Source organism: Entelurus aequoreus, linkage group LG06 (assembly GCF_033978785.1).
Source record: "Entelurus aequoreus isolate RoL-2023_Sb linkage group LG06, RoL_Eaeq_v1.1, whole genome shotgun sequence".
Taxonomy (NCBI): domain Eukaryota; kingdom Metazoa; phylum Chordata; class Actinopteri; order Syngnathiformes; family Syngnathidae; genus Entelurus; species Entelurus aequoreus.
The window spans coordinates 68512799-68532798 of NC_084736.1; the positions used below are offsets into that span (position 1 = coordinate 68512799).

At 39.0% G+C, this 20000-nt stretch overlaps 1 protein-coding gene across 1 annotated transcript in view; it reads right to left on the reverse strand.

Annotated features, from left to right (window-relative positions):
* The window catches only part of pik3ip1 (phosphoinositide-3-kinase interacting protein 1), a 34411-nt gene that overhangs the window by 10505 nt on the left and 3906 nt on the right, over positions 1 to 20000 (reverse strand). The window contains exons 2-4 of the mRNA XM_062051313.1: positions 7763 to 8070; positions 7539 to 7649; positions 1544 to 1660 (exon numbers count right to left, since the gene is read on the reverse strand). Of these exons, the coding sequence (XP_061907297.1) occupies positions 1544 to 1660; positions 7539 to 7649; positions 7763 to 8070 (536 nt within the window). The remainder of the gene's footprint in view (positions 1 to 1543; positions 1661 to 7538; positions 7650 to 7762; positions 8071 to 20000) is intronic.

Here is a 20000-nt window from a genome sequence, read left to right on the forward strand (position 1 = left end):
CGTCAGTGTAAGCTGTGTGGCTGTTGACCAAGTATGCCTTGCTGTCTGTTACGTGTGCAAGTAAAAGCTACATACACCATGTGGACGGGCTGGCACGGTGTTTGTACAGGCTATAGAGGATCAGAAAAAGCAATGCTATATTGGCACGCCCTTGATTAAGTTGTTAAGGTGATAACTGGAGAATATTTAACCCGGGAGATTTCTAAAAGAGGCACTGAGATCCGTAAGTCTCCTGGGAAAATCGGGAGGGTCGGCAAGTATGCAGCTGTGCCGCATCAGAGTGGTCAAAGCGGCTCCGGAGCCGCGGGTTGCCGACCTCTGATATAAACGATACTAAAGTGATGAGATTATTATTACAAAATATTTTGGGGTTGTTTTGGTTGTTGTTTACGAACTCATAATGGGAGCCAATAGTAGTTTTTGTTTTTGTTTACGTATTTTGCAGCAGCCACTTTATTTATTAAACAAAAACTATAGCATTCAATACCACAAATGTAATGCATCATCTGATTTACAACAATACTAGAAAATTCAAAATGTAATAAGCTTTATAAAAATATGTTGTGTTTTCTTTAATCACTTCTGTAATCCGTAATCATTTTAGAACAAAACAAGCATACAATTAAATTCAAGTTGGGTTTTATATTAAAAAAATAGCTTGGCATGAATGAAAAAGTGTAAAAAAATGTTTTGTGGTGTGGGGGAGGGGGCCTCAAAACAAAATTCTGCTCAGGCGCCAATTAAGCCTGCTCTTGCTATAATAACATATTAGTGGTATAATGCATGGATATGAATAATGCACTTTGTTCCACTTTAGACTGAGCAGCATGTCGTACATAAAGTGCGGTTTCTGATTACTGTTGTTGATCCAATAACACCGGCGCTGACGCAGGAGAGCAGCAAGGAGAGTCGTCAGCCTGCTCCTGATGACTTCCTTATGATTATAAATATTTCAGATACTCTGGAGGTCATTAAAAAAAGTCTCTTGTGTTTTTCATAAGCAGCAGCCTTCACATCTGCTTCCCCCTGCCCCACACACACACATACACACACACCCTGCACCCATTTCCTCTGCAAGCACAAAGTTGGCTGTGTACAAACCTGACTAGAAGAAGACAACGTCATTAAACGGAGCAGCCAGTAAGTTTCCGTCTCTGAGGCGAGACAAACGGCGTCCTCCAATGAGGAGAGCCGGTAGGCGTGACCGTGGAAAAGTTGTGGTGCAAGTGAACTTGAGCTACACGTGACTGTGTGACTGTTATTGTTGGTTTGAGACGGGGAAAAACTGGCAGTGATTGAACCAACTGACCTACTATTGGCATAGAAAACTTCCTGCACGTGGAGTAATGCAGTCTTTTAACTTTTTTTAACGAGACTGACAACTTTGTTTTAGGTTGAAAGCTGCATAAAAATCTCATGATTTTCCCCAGGAGCACTTGACCTACTTTTCAGGCTAACAAACTATCCACACATTCCGACAAGTTTTGTGACATTTACTGCAAATATTGTTCATAATTCTGAAGGAAGGGAGGCTCAAGGTCACCTGGGCATGCCTGGAGGGAGCAAAACTGCTTCTGGATGGTTCCATCCGGGCCTGTGATGTAGCACCAAGGCCTCTCGGAAGAGTCCGGATTTCGGCAGTAATTGTGATCTCCCACACCTAAAAGGAGGAGGGGAAAAAAGCAAGTGTGTTAAAAAGTAGTACACTTTGTCTCACTGCCAGTGCTGCTGCGTCCTAAAATGGCCGTATGGCAAACACATTCTATGCCCCAGGTGTCAAACTCAAGACCTGGGCCTGTAATAATTTTTTAAAATTTTGACTAAAAAATAGCATGTAATTTTTTATATATTTTTTTGTATCGATCCGTCGTGGTGAAGAAGGAGCTGAGCCGGAAAGCAAAGCTCTCAATTTTGTGGTCGATCTACGTCCCTATTCTCACCTATGGTCATGAGCTTTGGGTTATGACCGAAAGGACAAGATCCCGGGTACAAGCGGCCGGAATGAGTTTCCTACATAGGGTGGCGGGGTTCTCCCTTAGAGATAGGGTGAGAAGCTCTGTCATTCAGGAGGAGATCAGAGTAAAGTCGCTGCTCCTCCACATTGTGACGAGCCAGATGAGGTGGTTCGGGCATCTGGTCAGGATGCCCCCTGGACGCCTCCCTAGGGAGGTGTTTTGGTCGCGACCGGCCAGTAGTAGGCCATGGGGGAAGACCCAGGACACGTTAGGGATATTATGTCTCCCAGCAGGGAGGAGCTGGACGAATTCACTGAGGAGAGGGAAGTCTGGGCTTCTCTGCTTAGGCTGCTGCCCCCACGACCCGACCTCGGATAAGCGGAAGAAGATGGATGGACGGGTGTATTTTTTCATTTCTAAATAATTTAAAAAATATTATCTGATCATGCAACTTGAACTTAATTTTTTTTGAATATATATTTATAATTTCTCTATTTAAAAAAAATATCTGATCATGCATAATGTTTTTCAATATATATTTTTAATTTCTATATTTTTTTAAATATCTGATCATGCATAAAAAAATGTTTATACATATTTTTAATTTCTATATATTTTTTAAACTATTATCTGATCATGCATAATCTTTTTAAAATATATATTCTTAATTTCTACATTTTTTAAAACTATTATCTGATCATGCATCATTTTTTTCAAATATATATTTTTAATTTCTACATTTTTTTACAACTATTATCTGATCATGCAACAAACATTATATTAACATACATTCCACCAACACAAACAGCTGCTTGTCACCCTGACTTACGATTTTCAAAGAAACCTATCCATCACTTTGTACGTAAAAAAAAATTAGGGCTTTCAAAAGAACCGCATTAACTCATGTGATTAATCACAAACATTACATTAATCATGTACAGTATATTTGCAGATTAATCACACCATTTATTTTGACTGTACATGCTCTTTTACCTTAACCGCAGATGGTTACCTAAAAGGCAGCGCAGAACTTTGGATAAAATTGTTACCAAGTTTTGAGAAAACAAATAATGTGCATTCAAGTAAAACATTTTTTTTTTATTCCTGTATGACATTCTGAGAATAAAATTGTGTTTTTGTCCAAATATAAGGCTCTTTTTAAAAGTGTATTTAAATTGTGCAAGCGAGTGATTAATCATGATTAATAAAACATTTTAAAATGTTATTATTATGATTAAAAAATGACTCATTTGACGGTACTAAAAATATATATAATAACAATAATGCATCGTTTAGGGCTGGTAATGAAAACATGATACATTGAGGGCCACATCGCAGTTCAGATGTAAATAAATAGCTGTCAAATGATTAATTTCTTGAATCAGATTACTGGTACTCACAATTTTTGAATGTGAATTAATCATGATTAACCACAGGTTATCTGCTTAATTTAAATTCACTTAAAAAAAAAGACTCCAATATTTGGACAAAAATGCAATTTTATTGTCACAATGTCATTCAGGATATTTCTCTGGAAAATGTTTTAAGCTCCTTGAAAGCACTACATTTATCTGCTCAAAACCTGGTAACAACTCACCTTTGCAATAATGTACGCATTGACCTGATCACTGACAAGCCATACCACCTTTCAGGTAACCATCCACACTTAAGATGTAGAGTCAAAATACATTGTATGTACTGCTCCACAGTTCTGGAATGCTCTTCCAGACAACCTGAGAGCACCATAGTATGTGGAAATATTTAAAAAACAACTGAAGACACATCTTTTCAAGAAAAGTTACAAATCGGGCTAATTTTCGTCGTATCTTCAGTGTATGTTTTGTGTGCTTTTAACATGAATTATTATTATTATTATTGTATGATTAATTTGTGTTGATAAATAATTAACGCGATAATTGTTTGTGATTAATCACATGATTTAACTTATTTTTGACAGCCCTAATACATATTGATATATGATATTACTACACATTTACCTATCCATTTGAATTTTTTTATTATTTTTTTACAAACTTAATTACAGAATGACAAGGAGCCATCTAAGATGTATCTGTATTTTAACAAAACAAATTATGAATATATATATCAATACAATGTTTGTGACATGATCAAATAATACTAGGGTTTAAAAAAACATGCAATTTTTTGTGTTAAATTGAAAAAAGGATGGAAGCCCCATGAGCCGAGGATTTCTTTGTGGCTTGTGCAGCCCTTTGAGACACTTGTGATTAAGGGCTATATAAATAAACTTTGATTGATTGACTTTGAGTTTGCCACTTGTGGCATAAGCAATTGTGTACATAAACAATAATATTCATATGTATTCGCTGTTACAAGAGGCCCTATGCAGGCAGCTGTTACTGCTATGTGGCCCTCAATGAAAACAAGTTTGACAGTCTTTCTTAGAGCAGAGCATTGAGATTACAGGAAGTGAACAAACCTTCTACTAATTGCTGAATGCGATATAATGAAGGGCTAGGAATAAATAAGCTTTGTTTACCTCCTACTCCCTCACGGACATGTTGAACTGTGAGCTGTAAATCATTTGGGTTTTGATGTAACTTTGTTAGCATGTTCCAAATAAACTACTACTACTCTTGCTCTATGTCGTTGTTTAGAGCCACTTTATCACGCCTAAGTGTATTTATATTTTCCATAATTACTGACATTTGTTTTCAATCTAATTAGCAACAAAATGTTGAGGGCCAAAAAAATGGCTAGCCTTGTTTAGAGGGTCACATTTCCAGAAAGCTAAGGACCAGGTGGCCGGACTGTCCCTATGAGAGCACTCCAGTGTTTTTAAGAATCTGCTGCAAAAATGTGAGTCCTTCACAAGTTTTTTGAAGGCCACCGAGTGAATAGCCCAAATGATGAAAAATAAAAGGACCTAAAATGGAACCCTACTAGTAAAGAAGTTGAACAAGCTACAGCAACACCTTAGTTATATAAATCACGTTCCTGTAAAAATGTGTACCTGCAAAAAAGGAGAGGATTCAAAGGAATGCCTTGAGGAACGCCTCAGTTATGTAAAGCACAAGTTTGGACCCCAGTGTTCTGTTTGCTAGCAAGGTTAAAATGTCAATGCAAGGATCTGCCAATGTGTTTACAGTGGTCCAAGTTTCTCTATACCAGTGTTTTTCAAAAATTTTTGAGCCAAGGCGCAGAGGCAGACCACCAGCGGAAATCATTAAAAAATTAAACTCAGTAGACAATAAAAAGTCGCAATTGTTGGATATGAATTCAAACCATAACCAAGCATGCATTACTATAGCTCTTGTCTCAAAGTATGTGTACTGTCACGACCTGTCACATCACACCATGACTTATTGAGTTTCTTGCTGTTTTCCTGTGTGTAGTTTTTCAGTTCTTGTCTTGCGCTCCTATTTTGGTGGCTTTTCCTGTTTTGTTGGTATTTTCCTGTTGCAGTTTCATGTCTTCCTTTGAGCGCTATTCCCCGCACCTGCTTTGTTTTAGCAATCATGAGACACTTAAGTTGTTGCTATCTTTTTTTGTGGGGACATTGCTGATTGTCATGTTATGTACGGATGTACTTTGTGCTCCACACGCTGTAAGTCTTTGCTGTCGTCCAGCATTCTGTTTTTGTTTACTTTGTCGCCAGTTCAGTTTTAGTTTCGTTCTGCATAGCCATCCCTAAACTTTAATGCCTTTTCCTAGGGGCACTCACCTTTTGTTTATTTTTGGTTTAAGCATTAGATACCTTTTTACCTGCACGCTGCCTCCTGCATATTGTGATCACGACAAACCATGTTCCCGACATCTACAAAGCATATAGCTACCTGCTGCCACCTACTGATATGGAAGAGTATTACACGGTTACTCTGCCAGACGCAGACGTGCTACTGTGAGTATGCAGCTTTGGCTTCTAAACATTTGATCGCTTGACCGTATGTGCGCAACTTTTTTTTGCATATGTACGTAACTTTTTAAAAATATATAAGCTTTATGAACCTTGGGTTAGGTGAACGGTCTTTTGGGCTGAGTGATTGTGTGTGTTGATCAGGTGTTTGAATTGTATTGGCGTGTTCTATGGAGCTAGGAGCTAGCAGAGGAGCTAGGAGCTAGCGTAACAAACACGCAGGTGTTTTTATGCAGGATTAATTTGTGGCATATTAAATATAAGCCTGGTTGTGTTGTGGCTAATAGAGTATATATATGTCTTGTGTTTATTTACTGTTGTAGTCATTCCCAGCTGAATATCAGGTACCGTGAGTATGCAGCCTTGGCTGCTAAACATTTGACAGCTTGACCGTATGTGCGCGTCACGTACGTAACTTTTTAAAAATATATAAGCTTTATGAACCTTGGGTTAGGTGAACGGTCTTTTGGGCTGAGTGATTGTGTGTGTTGATCAGGTGTTTGAATTGTATTGGCGTGTTCTATGGAGCTAGGAGCTAGCAGAGGAGCTAGGAGCTAGCGTAACAAACACGCAGGTGTTTTTATGCAGGATTAATTTGTGGCATATTAAATATAAGCCTGGTTGTGTTGTGGCTAATAGAGTATATATATGTCTTGTGTTTATTTACTGTTGTAGTCATTCCCAGCTGAATATCAGGTCACCCCCGGCTCTCACAGCAACTTCCCACTAGTCCTTCACTTGCACTTTACTCATCCACAAATCTTTCATCCTCGCTCAAATTAATGGGGAAATTGTCGCTTTCTCGGTCCGAATCTCTCTCACTTCATGCGGCCATCATTGTAAACAATAGGGAACTTTGCGTATATGTGCAACTGACTACGTCACGCTACTTCCGGTAGGGGCAAGCCTTTTTTTTATCAGATACCAAAAGTTGCAATCTTTATCGTCGTTGTTCTATAATAAATCCTTTCAGCAAAAATATGGCAATATCGCGAAATGATCAAGTATGACACATAGAATAGATCTGCTATCCCCGTTTAAATAAAAAAAAATCATTTCAGTAGGCCTTTAAATTGCCTTTTAATGTCTATTCTTGGTGTTGGATTTTATCAAATACATTTCCCCCAAAGATGCGACGTATATATGTTTTTTTCCTTCTTTATTGTGCATTTTTGGCCGGTGCGACGTATACTCCGGAGCGACTTATAGTCCGAAAAATACGGTACATAAATCACGTTCTTATAAAAATGTGTAACTGCCAAAAAGGAGAGGGTCTAAAGGAATGCCTTGAGGAACGCCTCAGTTATGTAAAGCACAAGTTTGGACCCCAGTGTTCCGTTTGCTAGTAAGGTTAAAATGTCAATGCAAGGATCTGCTAATGTGTTTACTGTGGTCCAAGTTCCTCTGTACAACAGGAGCACTCGAATGTTTTTAGGAATTTTGTTGCAAAAATGTTTGTCTCCCTAGTTCTGAGCTGAACTCAGGGGCTGGTATGGTGTCATTCCCGAGTTGAATGAGACAACAAAGACAAGAAGAACACCTGCTTTGCAACATAGGCCATGAACATATAAACACAAACACTGATGACATTAGTATCAATAGAAGTATTAATCATTACTTTTGTGCTAAGAAAACTGGATTTAACAACTTTTAATTGGCTACCATGACCTTCAAAAGGTGTTTACCTGTCTGTGGATCATATTGAGTGGAAGTGTTGGTCCACATTAAACAAGTCAAGCCTGAAGAGGAGCTGGATTGGTGCCCCCTGTAGTCCACTCCATTGGACCTAATGCAGTCTGGAGGAAACAACAACATATCAACTCAGACTAAACATGAAAATGCGTTCAAATGACAGGGTTTTTTTTCTTCATTCGATGACACAAGACAAAAAAAAAACAAGTTTATTTACCTTCTCGTCCAACACTGCAGTCCACCATGAAGGCTGCACTGAGTAGAAGAAGGTACATAGAGGGAAACATTCTGCCCAGATGACGAGGCTGTATTGTGAAGTAGCGGTGGCGAGTAAGAAAAGGGAGAAAGAGCCTGTGTTGAAGGGCATCAAACACACTGCTCCCCCTCGGTTGTGAGTCCCAGACCTTGTTTTTGCCAAGAGAGGAGCTCCTCTTTCCTTGTAAACAGCCTCCACAGTGGGAGGAGCAGCTGTGCAGAGTGCAGGCAGCAGCAGGACACACCTCCTGGGTCTTAAAACTCACCTCACTAAAGTACATGTGTGAGATACAGCTCACTGTGGTATCTGATAATCTGATATCAACTGATCATCTGATATCAAGTACATACCGTGACAGTATGGCTATATATAAGCATACTGATACCAATACATTGGAGTTGACATTTTCAACAGACACACACACACACACACACACACACACACACACACACACACACACACACACACACACACACACACACACACACACACATACTGGTTATCATTTCGAATGGGGACCAAGTTTTTGATCATCACTTGTGGGGACCACACTTTCTACAGGTTGTGGAGGCATAAAAAAAATTAGGTAAAATGGCCACTGCCCAGTTAGCTCATACACGTCTTGAAATCTCTGGATTGGTGAAGTAATGTGCTGATCATTCTTACTGAGGATTTTGGGGGAAAAAGAGTTAATATGGTTCATGGGGACCAAATTTAAATAATTTTGCATAATTCACACAAATTTGTACGTGACTACTGAGGACCATTTAAAAAAAAAAAAAAAAGTTCAAATTAAATATGACATGATCCTCAGAATACAGCACTACAGCTGTCCTCTTATAGGAAGTTTCACCACTTAAAGGCCTACTGAAACCCACTACTACCAACCACGCAGTCTGATAGTTTATATATCAATGATGAAATCTTAACATTGCAACACATGCCAATACAGCCGGGTTAACTTATAAAGTGCAATTTTAAATTTCCCGCTAAACTTTCGGTTGAAAACGTCTATATATGATGACGTATGCGCGTGACGTCAATCGTTGAACCGGAAGTATTGGTACCCCATTGAATCCAATACAAAAAAGCTCTGTTTTCATCTCAAAATTCCACAGTATTCTGGACATCTGTGTTGGTGAATCTTTTGCAATTTGTTTAATGAACAATGAAGACTGCAAAGAAGAAAGTTGTAGGTGGGATCGGTGTATTAGCGGCTGGCTGTAGCAACACAACCAGGAGGACTTACTTGGATAGCAGACGCGCTAGCCGACGCTAGCCGCCAACTGCACGGATGATCGGGTGAAGTCCTTCGTTCTTCCGTCGATCGCTGGAACGCAGGTGAGCACGGGTGTTGATGAGCAAATGAGGGCTGGCATAGGTGGAGTGCTAATGTTTTTATCATAGCTCTGTGAGGTCCCGTTGCTAAGTTAGCTTCAATGGCGTCGTTAGCAACAGCATTGTTAAGCTTTGCCAGGCTGGGAATTATTAACCGTGTAGTTACATGTCCATGGTTTAATAGTATTGTTGATCTTCTGTGTATCCTTCCAGTCAGGGATTTATTTATTTTGTTTCTATCTGCATTTGAGCCCGATGCTATCACGTTAGCTCAGTAGCTAAAGAGCTTCGCCGATGTATTGTCGTGGAGATAAAAGTCACTGTGAATGTCCATTTCGCGTTCTCGACTCTCATTTTCAAGAGGATATAGTATCCGAGGTGGTTTAAAATACAAATCCGTGATCCACAATAGAAAAAGGAGAAAGTGTAGAATCCAATGAACCCTTGTACCTAAGTTACGGTCAGAGCGAAAAAAGATACGTCCTGCACTGCCTCTCTAGTCCTTCACTCTCTCTTTCCTCATCCACGAATCTTTCATCCTCGCTCAAATTAATGGGGTAATCGTCGCTTTCTCGGTCCGAATCTCTCTCGCTGCATTTAAACAATGGTAAAATGTGAGGAGTCCTTCCTCTGGTGACGTCACGCTACTTCCGGTGTAGGCAAGGCTTTTTTTAATCAGCGACCAAAAGTTGCGACATTTTCGTCGTTGTTCCCTACTAAATCCTTTCATCAAAAATATGGCAATATCGCGAAATGATGAAGTATGACACATAGAATGGATCTGCTATCCCCGTTTAAATGAAAAAAATTCATTTCAGTAGGCCTTTCAATGTTAAAGCAAATCCTGCATCTTCTGTGACTTTACTGAAATCTGCTATTTAGCGGTAATGAAGTTGTCTGCAACTCCAACTACCATATATAGAAGGATGGAACATTCTTAATGTGACTCATACTTTAAGGTAATAATGTTTTATAATCATGCTGTATGAAAATGTCATCCTAAGGAACACTAAACCAGATTTTGTTTTTGGAAAAATATATTAGTTTTAACTAAGGATGGATATACATACAGAATCACAGTGCTATTAATGCCAGGATAACAAATGTTTCACTTTTCAAGAAAATTATTTTTCTCTTTTATCAATATTTGAAACACGTAAACAAAGTAACCCAAATGTTCCTGTTGTGGGATCAATAAAAAAATGATCTTATCTTACCTTAAACCACATAAATAAAATACAAAACTTTCCCTTTAGGGGACCTGTTTTTTTTGTCCCCATACCGTCAGAGGTCCCCTAAAGGTGACTGTGTAAACAGAGCGATGTCCCCATTAAGAAAGCATTGCCAGAACACACACGCATACACACTTATATACACACACACATACATACACATACATATATACCAGTGGTGGGCCGTCAGGGCCAACAAAACCTTCTCTGCTGGCCTAACATAACCAGAAATCATGATCATAATTAAATCAATCAATCAATCAATGTTTATTTATATAGCCCTAAATCACAAGTGTCTCAAAGGGCTGTACAAGCCACAATGACATCCTCGGTACAGAGCCCACATACGGGCAAGGAAAACTCACCCCAGTGGGACGTCAATGTGAATGACTATGAGAAACCTTGGAGAGGACCGCATATGTGGGTAACCCCCCCTCTAGGGGAGACCGAAAGCCATGGATGTCGAGTGGTTCTGACATAATATTGTGAAAGTCCAACACATCAGCGAAAGTCCAGTCCATAGTGGGACCAGCAGGAACCATCCCAAGCGGAGACGGGTCAGCAGCGTAGAGATGTCCCCATCCGATGGACAGGCTAGCGGTCCACCCCGGGTTGGGAGCAGAGTAGAAAAGAAAAGAAAAGAAACGGCAGATCAACTGGTCTAAAAAGGGAGTCTATTTAAAGGCTAGAGTATACAAATGAGTTTTAAGATGAGACTTAAATGCTTCTACTGAGGTAGCATCTCTAACTTTTACCGGGAGGGCATTCCATAGTATTGGAGCCCGAATATAAAACGCTCTATAGCCCGCAGACTTTTTTTGGGCTCTGGGAATCACTAATAAGCCGGAGTTCTTTGAACGCAGATTTCTTGCCGGGACATATGGTACAATACAATCGGCAAGATAGGCAGGAGCTTGACCGTGTAGTATTTTATACGTAAGTAGTAAAACCTTAAAGTCACATTTTAAGTGCACAGGAAGCCAGTGCAAGTGAGCCAGTATAGGCGTAATATGATCAAACTTTCTTGTTTTTGTCAAAAGTCTAGCAGCCACATTTTGCACCATCTGTAATCTTTTAATGCTAGACATAGGGAGGCCCGAAAATAAAACGTTACAGTAATCGAGACGAGATGTAACGAACGCATGGATAATGATCTCAGCATCGCTTGTGGACAAAATGGAACGAATTTTAGCGATATTACGGAGATGAAAGAAGGCCGTTTTAGTAACACTCTTAATGTGTGACTCAAACGAGAGAGTTGGGTCGAAGATAATACCCGGATTCTTTACCGAGTCGCCTTGTTTAATTGTTTGGTTGTCAAATGTTAAGGTGGTATTATTAAATAGATGTCGGTGTTGAGCAGGACCGATAATCAGCATTTCCGTTTTCTTAGCGTTGAGTTGCAAAAAGTTAGCGGACATCCATTGTTTAATTTCATTAAGACACGCCTCCAGCTGACTACAATCCGGCGTGTTGGTCAGCTTTAGGGGCATGTAGAGTTGGGTGTCATCAGCATAACAGTGAAAGCTAACACCGTATTTGCGTATGTCACCTAGCGGCAGCATGTAAATACTAAAGAGTGCAGGGCCAAGAACCGAACCCTGGGGAACTCCGCACGTTACCTTAACATAGTCCGAGGTCACATTGTTATGGGAGACACACTGCATCCTGTCAGTAAGATAAGAGTTAAACCAAGACAAGGCTAAGTCTGACATCCCAATACGCGTTTTGATACGCTCTAATAAAATATTATGATCAACAGTATCGAAAGCGGCGCTAAGATCAAGAAGCAGCAACATAGATGACGCATCAGAATCCATCGTTAGCAATAGATCATTAGTCATTTTTGCGAGGGCTGTCTCCGTAGAGTGATTTGCTCTGAAACCGGATTGAAAAGGTTCACAGAGATTGTTAGACGCTAAGTGTTCATTTAGCTGCTGTGCGACGATTTTCGAGATAAACGGAAGGTGGGACACCGGCCGGTAGTTTACCATGAGGTCAGGATCGAGGTTAGGTCTTTTGAGTAGAGGATGAATAACCGCTTTTTTGAATGCTAGGGGAACAGTGCCAGAGGAAAGTGATAATAATATTTAACACTGATGGACCTAATAATACAAAAAGCTCCTTGATAAGTTTCCCAGGAATTGGGTCAAGTAAACATGTTGTTTGTTTTGTCCCATTTACACATTTTAACAATTCCTCCAATGTTATTTCATCAAAGAGAGAGAAACTATTTTGGAGTGCAGTGTCCGTCGTATATACAGTCGTATCTGTGTTAATAGAACCCAGTTATAGCTGAGATGCATTGTATTTAATCTCTTTTCTAATGCCTTCAATTTTCTTATTAAAGAAATTCATAAAGTCATCTGCTGAGTGTTTGGAGCTACTGGGAGGAGTCCCTTGTTGGGTTAGCGATGCTACTGTACTAAACAAAAATTTTGGATCATTTTTGTTGAGGTGGATGAGATTTGAGTAATATTTAGCTTTAGCTGAGGTAAGCATGTGTTTATAAGTTATTAAACTATCACTCCATGCTTGATGGAAAACCTCAAGTTTAGTCGCACGCCATTTGCGTTCCAGCTTTCTACATGATAATTTCTGGGCTTCAGTTTCTTCTGTAAACCATGGGGTACGCCTTTTAGGGGCCCTTTTTAGCTTTAGCGGTGCTACACTATCAATGGTGTCGCGCAGGGCGTCGCTAAAGTTGTTAGTGAGGTTATTAATAGAGCCCACATAATTTGGGAATGGTGCCATTACCGAAGGCAGTAGGTCAGTAAGAGTCGTCGTTGTGGCAGCATTAATGTTGCGGCTGCTATAGTAGTTATTATTATTATTATTAGTTTGTTGACAATGAGTCAGAACTTCGAATTTTATAAGGTAATGATCGGACATTACTTTAGTGTACGGGAGTATCGTAACTTTAGAGGTGGTGACACTCCTGACAAGCACTAGATCTATCGTATTACCGTTGCGATGCGTGGGTTCATTTATTATTTGTGTAAGACCACAGCTATCAATTATAGTCTGGAGCGCCACGCATGGAGGGTCCGATGGGGTATTCATATGGATATTAAAGTCCCCCATTATGATTATATTGTCGGCGTGCGTCACTAGATCAGCAACAAACTCTGAGAATTCACTGATGAAGTCCGAATAGGGCCCAGGGGGGTGGTAGATAACAGCCAGGTGGAGAGGCAGCGGTGTGACAAACCTCATAGTGAGCACCTCAAACGAGTTATATTTATTATTTAGGTTAGGTGTAAAATTATAGTTTTCATTGTATATTAGTGCGACACCCCCTCCCCTTTTAAGAGGACGGGCAACATGTGCATTCGTATAGTTAGGAGGAGATGCCTCATTTAGCGCAAAAAAATCGTCTGGTTTGAGCCAGGTCTCGGCGAGACCAACGACGTTAAGTTTGTTGTCTCTAATGACCTCATTAACTAATAACGTTTTGGAAGATAATGATCTTATGTTTAAAAAGCCCATATTATAGGTAGTGGGCTGTTTGAGGATTGTTTGTTGAAATTATCCGAAGTAGCAATATTAATAATGTTGCGTTTATTATGCGTAGTGCACTTTAAATAGTTTCGACCATATCTAGGAATTGATACAACGGGAATTTTCAGATTGTTTGCTTGATGCTGCGATAAACTGAACGCATCATAGTTAGCCACCTCAGTACAATGTATGTCTGCCTCTGACACAATTAAAGATAAAAGTTAAAGATTAAAGATAAATTAAATTAAATTAATTAAAGATAAAAGTAATTTTTAATTAACTTTCCCTAAATATCTAAAAGTATTCTCTTCATGTCATATTACGCTCCTTCAAGCGCTGTTGTTTTTAGTTTATATTGTAGAGTTTTTATCCAATCAGAATTCAGCTAGCTTATGTTGCCATGCTTAACCAAATCTGCCAGAGGCTTTCAGATTCGGCAATGCTGTAAACCAGGGGTGTTCAAACTTTTTCCACTGAGGGCCACACACTGAAAAATCAAAGCAAGCGGGGGCCATTTTGATATTTTTTATTTTAAAAACCAATACATATATGTTTTAAAAATATATACATTGAGGCCTCCACTTAGGTTTGATCAAAGGGTTTTGGTCAAAAAAATATAAAAAATGTGTCATTATTCAGTATTATTATTCAAGGTTTAAATCTCTATACCAACATTAGGTCTATCTGTCAATATAAAGTTGTTAAAGATTTAAGAAAATCCTGTTTTCTTATGGAACAACCACAATATATGCAATATTTTCACCCAATAAAAATTTGAATATTTTAGATTATATAATAATTGAAGCCTTAAAAAGGTCAAACACTCATAACAACATTGATTTTAATTAGTTATTATTTTTTGAGCAATGACACTCAAAAAAAAAGTCCCACTAAAATGATTGGGGATCCAAAAAGGTCCTGCTCAGTAAAGTTTAAAAAAAAAAAAAAATTCATTTTTTTTTACTTTTAACACAATTGTCTCAATATCAACTTCAGATTTATCCGTCAATTATAAGTTTTATTGTCGTTTGTTTTTTGTTTTAGGCCCTTCTTTAAAAAAAACAAAAAAATAACTTTGTTTTTTAAATGGCAAACACAAAATATGCAACATTTTCCCATAAAAATATCTCAAAGTGGAATATTCAATGTGATGTAAATGGAGCTTTGAATAAGTCAATAATTCATAATAACATTGATTTTGATTCTTTTTTTTTTTTAAGTAAAGAAACAACCTGCATGGCAACTTTGTGTTTTCAGAGTAAACATTGTAACATTTTCTTGTTAAATTTCACCTGTTTGCTCTTTTATACCACTTTTTATGTTTAGATTTTTTTTTATCGTATTTTTAAAATGTGCCGTAGGGCTGTTAAAAAACGACCTGCGGGCCGCAAATGGCCCCCAGGCCACACTTTGGACACCCCTGGTGTAAGCGAACGGGCACATACAGTGTTAGACAGTTGCAATAGCCAATCAGATCATGCGTTGTTGTCAGTGAGGCCTTCTAGCTGGCCTAAGGTAGATATATAATGTGATGTTATGAGCCAGGTAACATAAGAACTCCATTACCCAGCATGCCACAGTAGTGAAGAGCATGCGGAGTAGCCCTGTTTAGGTTTAATATAGACATGCCGGTTTTTGATGAGCACGCTGTGGAGTAAACTTTAAGAACTCCGCCTACACGCCTCGTCTGCATCTTTTATGATTAGACAAGACAACATATACATTTATTTGCAAGGCCATTTTCAAGAAGGATATTTAAAGAGAAACTACATCTTGTGTCGATGAAATGTGGGTTCAGATATTTTATTTTTTCACGTTTAAAATGTTTTTTGCAATTTAAATTTTGACAGTACCACATAAAATATGTTTTAATTGCTGATGCGGGTTTATTAATTTTTAAATGCACCAGAAAATAACCCGTTTTGTACAATGCCCAATAGTGTGTAAATGTGTTTCTGTATAGTAGTTCTCCAGAAATTGTCATGTGGTGACATAAATTATGGTATTTTGAGAGGTAATCATTGAGGTCGGACATCACTATGTGGGAAACGCACAGCCCGCCACTGATATATACACATATACATACATATATAATTTCCCCATTGCGGGGTAAATAGAAGTCTATCCTATATATATATTTACATACATATATACTGTACATGTGCATATATGTATACTGGGAGTGTGCGTCTCTACCTTAAATGGCAATCCCATATAAATCTCGATACATGGGTTACAATACGATTCACTAACGATATTTTTTAAAACAGTATGAGTCAATGCGATTCGATTTGATGCAGATGTAAATGTTGCATGCCGAAAATAAAATTCAATGCACCATGTCAGAACAATGTCATGTCATGTAGAACTATCAAGTTCAAGGCATTGCAATCCATAAACTTAAAGAAAAGAGGATGTGTGAGTTAAAAATGCAAATTATGATTAGAACTGTAAATTAATGTTATTCTGTACATTCTTAGTTTAGTTGTGTTTGTATTTGTTGTACATTGTTAGATGGAAAAGTATCGAATTTGAACAAAATACTGAAAAGATGTGATATTCACAAACGAACCAATTGACTGGCTCATTAACATGAACGATGGGTTTGTTTTTATTTGAAGCGTGACAGTGATCAAACATTTACATTTACGTCTCAACCAAAGCAGAAACAGCGGCAACTTTGCACAGAGCGGGTGTGCTTCGCTCTGCTCTGACGAGAATGGAATGGACTTCATTGTTATTGCACTTGAAAGTACAATAAAATGTGTTTTCAGTACAAGATGTCTAAAAGCAGACATTCAGTACAGTAGACAGGCCTGTGAGGAAAGGCTCACAGCAGCACCGCTTGTACGTTAAGGACATTAGAGTGTTACGCGCTTTCATGTCTCCAAACATCCCCCAAAATTGCTAGATTTGTCGCAAGTTGCTTTTGAGAAAGAAAATCATTAAGAGGAGTTGGACAGATTCTAAATTTAACGAGAAAGTCGCCATGATGAAAACATTGCGTTGAATTGTATGTGTGAAAGGAAAAGACGAAAAGACCCGCCTTACGTTGCTTCTGATTGGTTTACATCGCGTGGTACTCTCGTATTACGTCATCACAGAAATCTCGCAAGATTAGAGCGGCAACACAAACGCACCATAGATTACATTGTAATTAAGTTCCTAACAGTTAAATACAATTATTGAATTGATAAAACATATTTGTGGATACAAGATATAAACACACGTGTGCAATGTGTGACTTAAAGGCCTACAGAAACCCACTACTACCGACCACGCAGTCTGATTGTTTATATATCAATGATGAAATCTTAACATTGCAACACATGCCAATACGGCCGGGTTAGATTAGTAAAGTGCAATTTTAAATTTCCCGTGAAATATTCTGCTGAAAACGTCTCGGTATGATAACGTTTACGTGTGATGTCACCGATTGTGCGGACATATTGGGACACCATTGTGGCCAGCTATTAAGTCGTCTGTTTTCATCGCAAAATTCCACAGTATTCTGGACATCTGTGTTGGTGAATCTTTTGCAATTTGTTTAATGAACAATGAAGACAGCAAAGAAGAAAGCTGTAGGTGGGATCGGTGTATTAGCGGCTGGCTGCAGCAACACAACCAGGAGGACTTTGAGTTGGATAGCAGACGCGCTACCGTGAGTACAGCTTTGGCTTCCAAACATTTGATCGCTTGCCCGTACATGCGTGCCGCTATGTGCATGTCACGTACGTAACTTTGGGGAAATATATGTGCTGTATGAACGGACGTGAACGGTACTTTGGGCTGTGGGATTGAGTGTGTTGTGTGGGTGTTTGATTTGTATTGGTGGGTTATATGGACGGGAGGGGGGAGGTGTTTGTTATGCGGATTGTGGCATATTAAATATAAGCCTGGTTGTGTTGTGGCTAATAGAGTATATATATGTCTTGTGTTTATTTACTGTTTTAGTCATTCCCAGCTGAATATCAGCTCCCACCCGCCCCTCACAGCATCTTCCCTATCTGAATCGCTTCCACTGCCCTCTAATCCTTCACTCTCACTTTCCTCATCCACGAATCTTTCATCCTCGCTCAAATTAATGGGGTAATCGTCGCTTTCTAGGTCCGAATCGCTCTCGCTATTGCTGGCCATGATTGTAAACAATGTGCAGATGTGAGGCGCTCCACAACCTGTGACGTCACGCTACTTCCGGTACAGGCAAGGCTTTTTTATCAGCGACCAAAAGTTGCGAACTTTATCGTTGATGTTCTCTACTAAATCCTTTCAGCAAAAATATGGCAATATCGCGAAATGATCAAGTATGACACATAGAATGGACCTGCTATCCCCGTTTAAATAAGAACATTTCATTTCAGTAGGCCTTTAAACTGTGTGCTTTTGCTGTTTCATTTTAGATTTTTTGTAAAATAAAATAAATTAAAAAATAATACTAATTTTGTTGTGTTATTTTTTTTTATACTGTGGCAGCAGAAGCAACAAACTCAAGTCACTCCCAAAACTTTGGAGAAAAGTAAAATAATCGATTGTATCACACCAGTATCAATCCAAATCCAATTCTACCGTTGGTTTCGGTACCATTGGAATTTGGATCGATTCACCTGACCCTTAACAGGCATGCACACGCACGTTGAGGCACAGGACCTGTCAATCATACAGTACAGTATATGAGCTCCATTGAAAAATGTATGCTTCATTTCATGTAATAACTGCTGTATTAGCAACTAAAATCTCCTCGTGTTCATCTCCCTTTCATTGACTCATTGCTTTCCATTTATAATCCAAGAACAGTCTTATCTGTGTCTTTGAAGTACTTGCACATGTGTCCAAAGCCAGCCTTCGGTTTCTTCCTCACAGAGCCTGTTTTTCCACTCCGCCATGAAGAAAATGAATGGCAGCTAACATGCGTTTTCCACCTTTCTCTCTCTGCATGTGCACGGCCTACTCGTGACACTCTTTCTGTTCATCCAGGCCCTTTTTTTTTCTTTAAACAGAAGCCGGTTAGGTTTTCTAGGCTTGTGCAAACATAAAAGCATCTGTCTGCTAGGCATTCAATGGGGGGAGGGGGCCGACCTCTGCCAGGAGTGAAAGCACAAGTTCATGAAAAGCTGGGAACACAAACCATGGAAATACAAGTCGGCTACACAATGGTGGTGCACAGTCCAATCCATTTGTTTACCCAATGGAGCTTTTTAGGTTAGAAAAAATAGGGATAGTTTGCTTCCTTGTTTACGTGCTATACATCACACTTGACTAGCTCTACACTACAAAAACATCTGGCGCGGTTAAAAATCAATATTTATCTAATAACATCACAAAACATTAAAAAAAGTTTAGACAAAAAAGGCAGAGAGTGCACACACCTCTGCTAGGCCCTATCTCCCAATATTAAAGAAACCCTAAGAAAAAAATCCTGAATCCAGACGGTGATTCGGATCAGCTCCAAAGTGTAATCACTTGTTCCTTATACCATTTCTGACATCTCCTTATAACTTTTTGAACTACGTTGCTAACTAACAAAACAGACCAACCCCAGCGAAAACATTACCTCCACGTTGGGCGCATGTATTTTTTACCATGAATTGATTAACGTGGACCCCGACTTAAACAAGTTGAAAAACTTATTCGGGTGTTACCATTTAGTGGTCAATTGTACGGAATATGTACTGTACTGTGCAATCTACTAATAAAAGTTTCAATCAATCCTGGTTGAGGTATAATTCATCAAAAAATACATTTTGAAAATAAAAAAATGTTTTGTTCTTATGTTACTTCCAAACAAGAAACAAGAGGGCTCACTCTTTGCAACAGTGTCAGCATATGGCATTTTTGTTCTACAGCAAAATTAAATAAACGGAGTGAACCCTCTTGTCTGTCATCAACCCTCTTTGTCTCTGTGGGCGCAGGTGGGGCCGCTAGCATACACATGCGCAAAGAAGTTCAGCCTTGCACCGTAAACATAAAGTAGTAAAAATGACTAGAGATGTCCGATAATATCGGCCTGCCGATATTATCGGCCGATAAATGCTTTAAAATGTAATATCGGAAATTATCTGTATCGGTTTCAACCTCCCGATTTTCCCGGAGACTCACAAATTTCATTGCCCCTCCCGAAAATCTCCCGG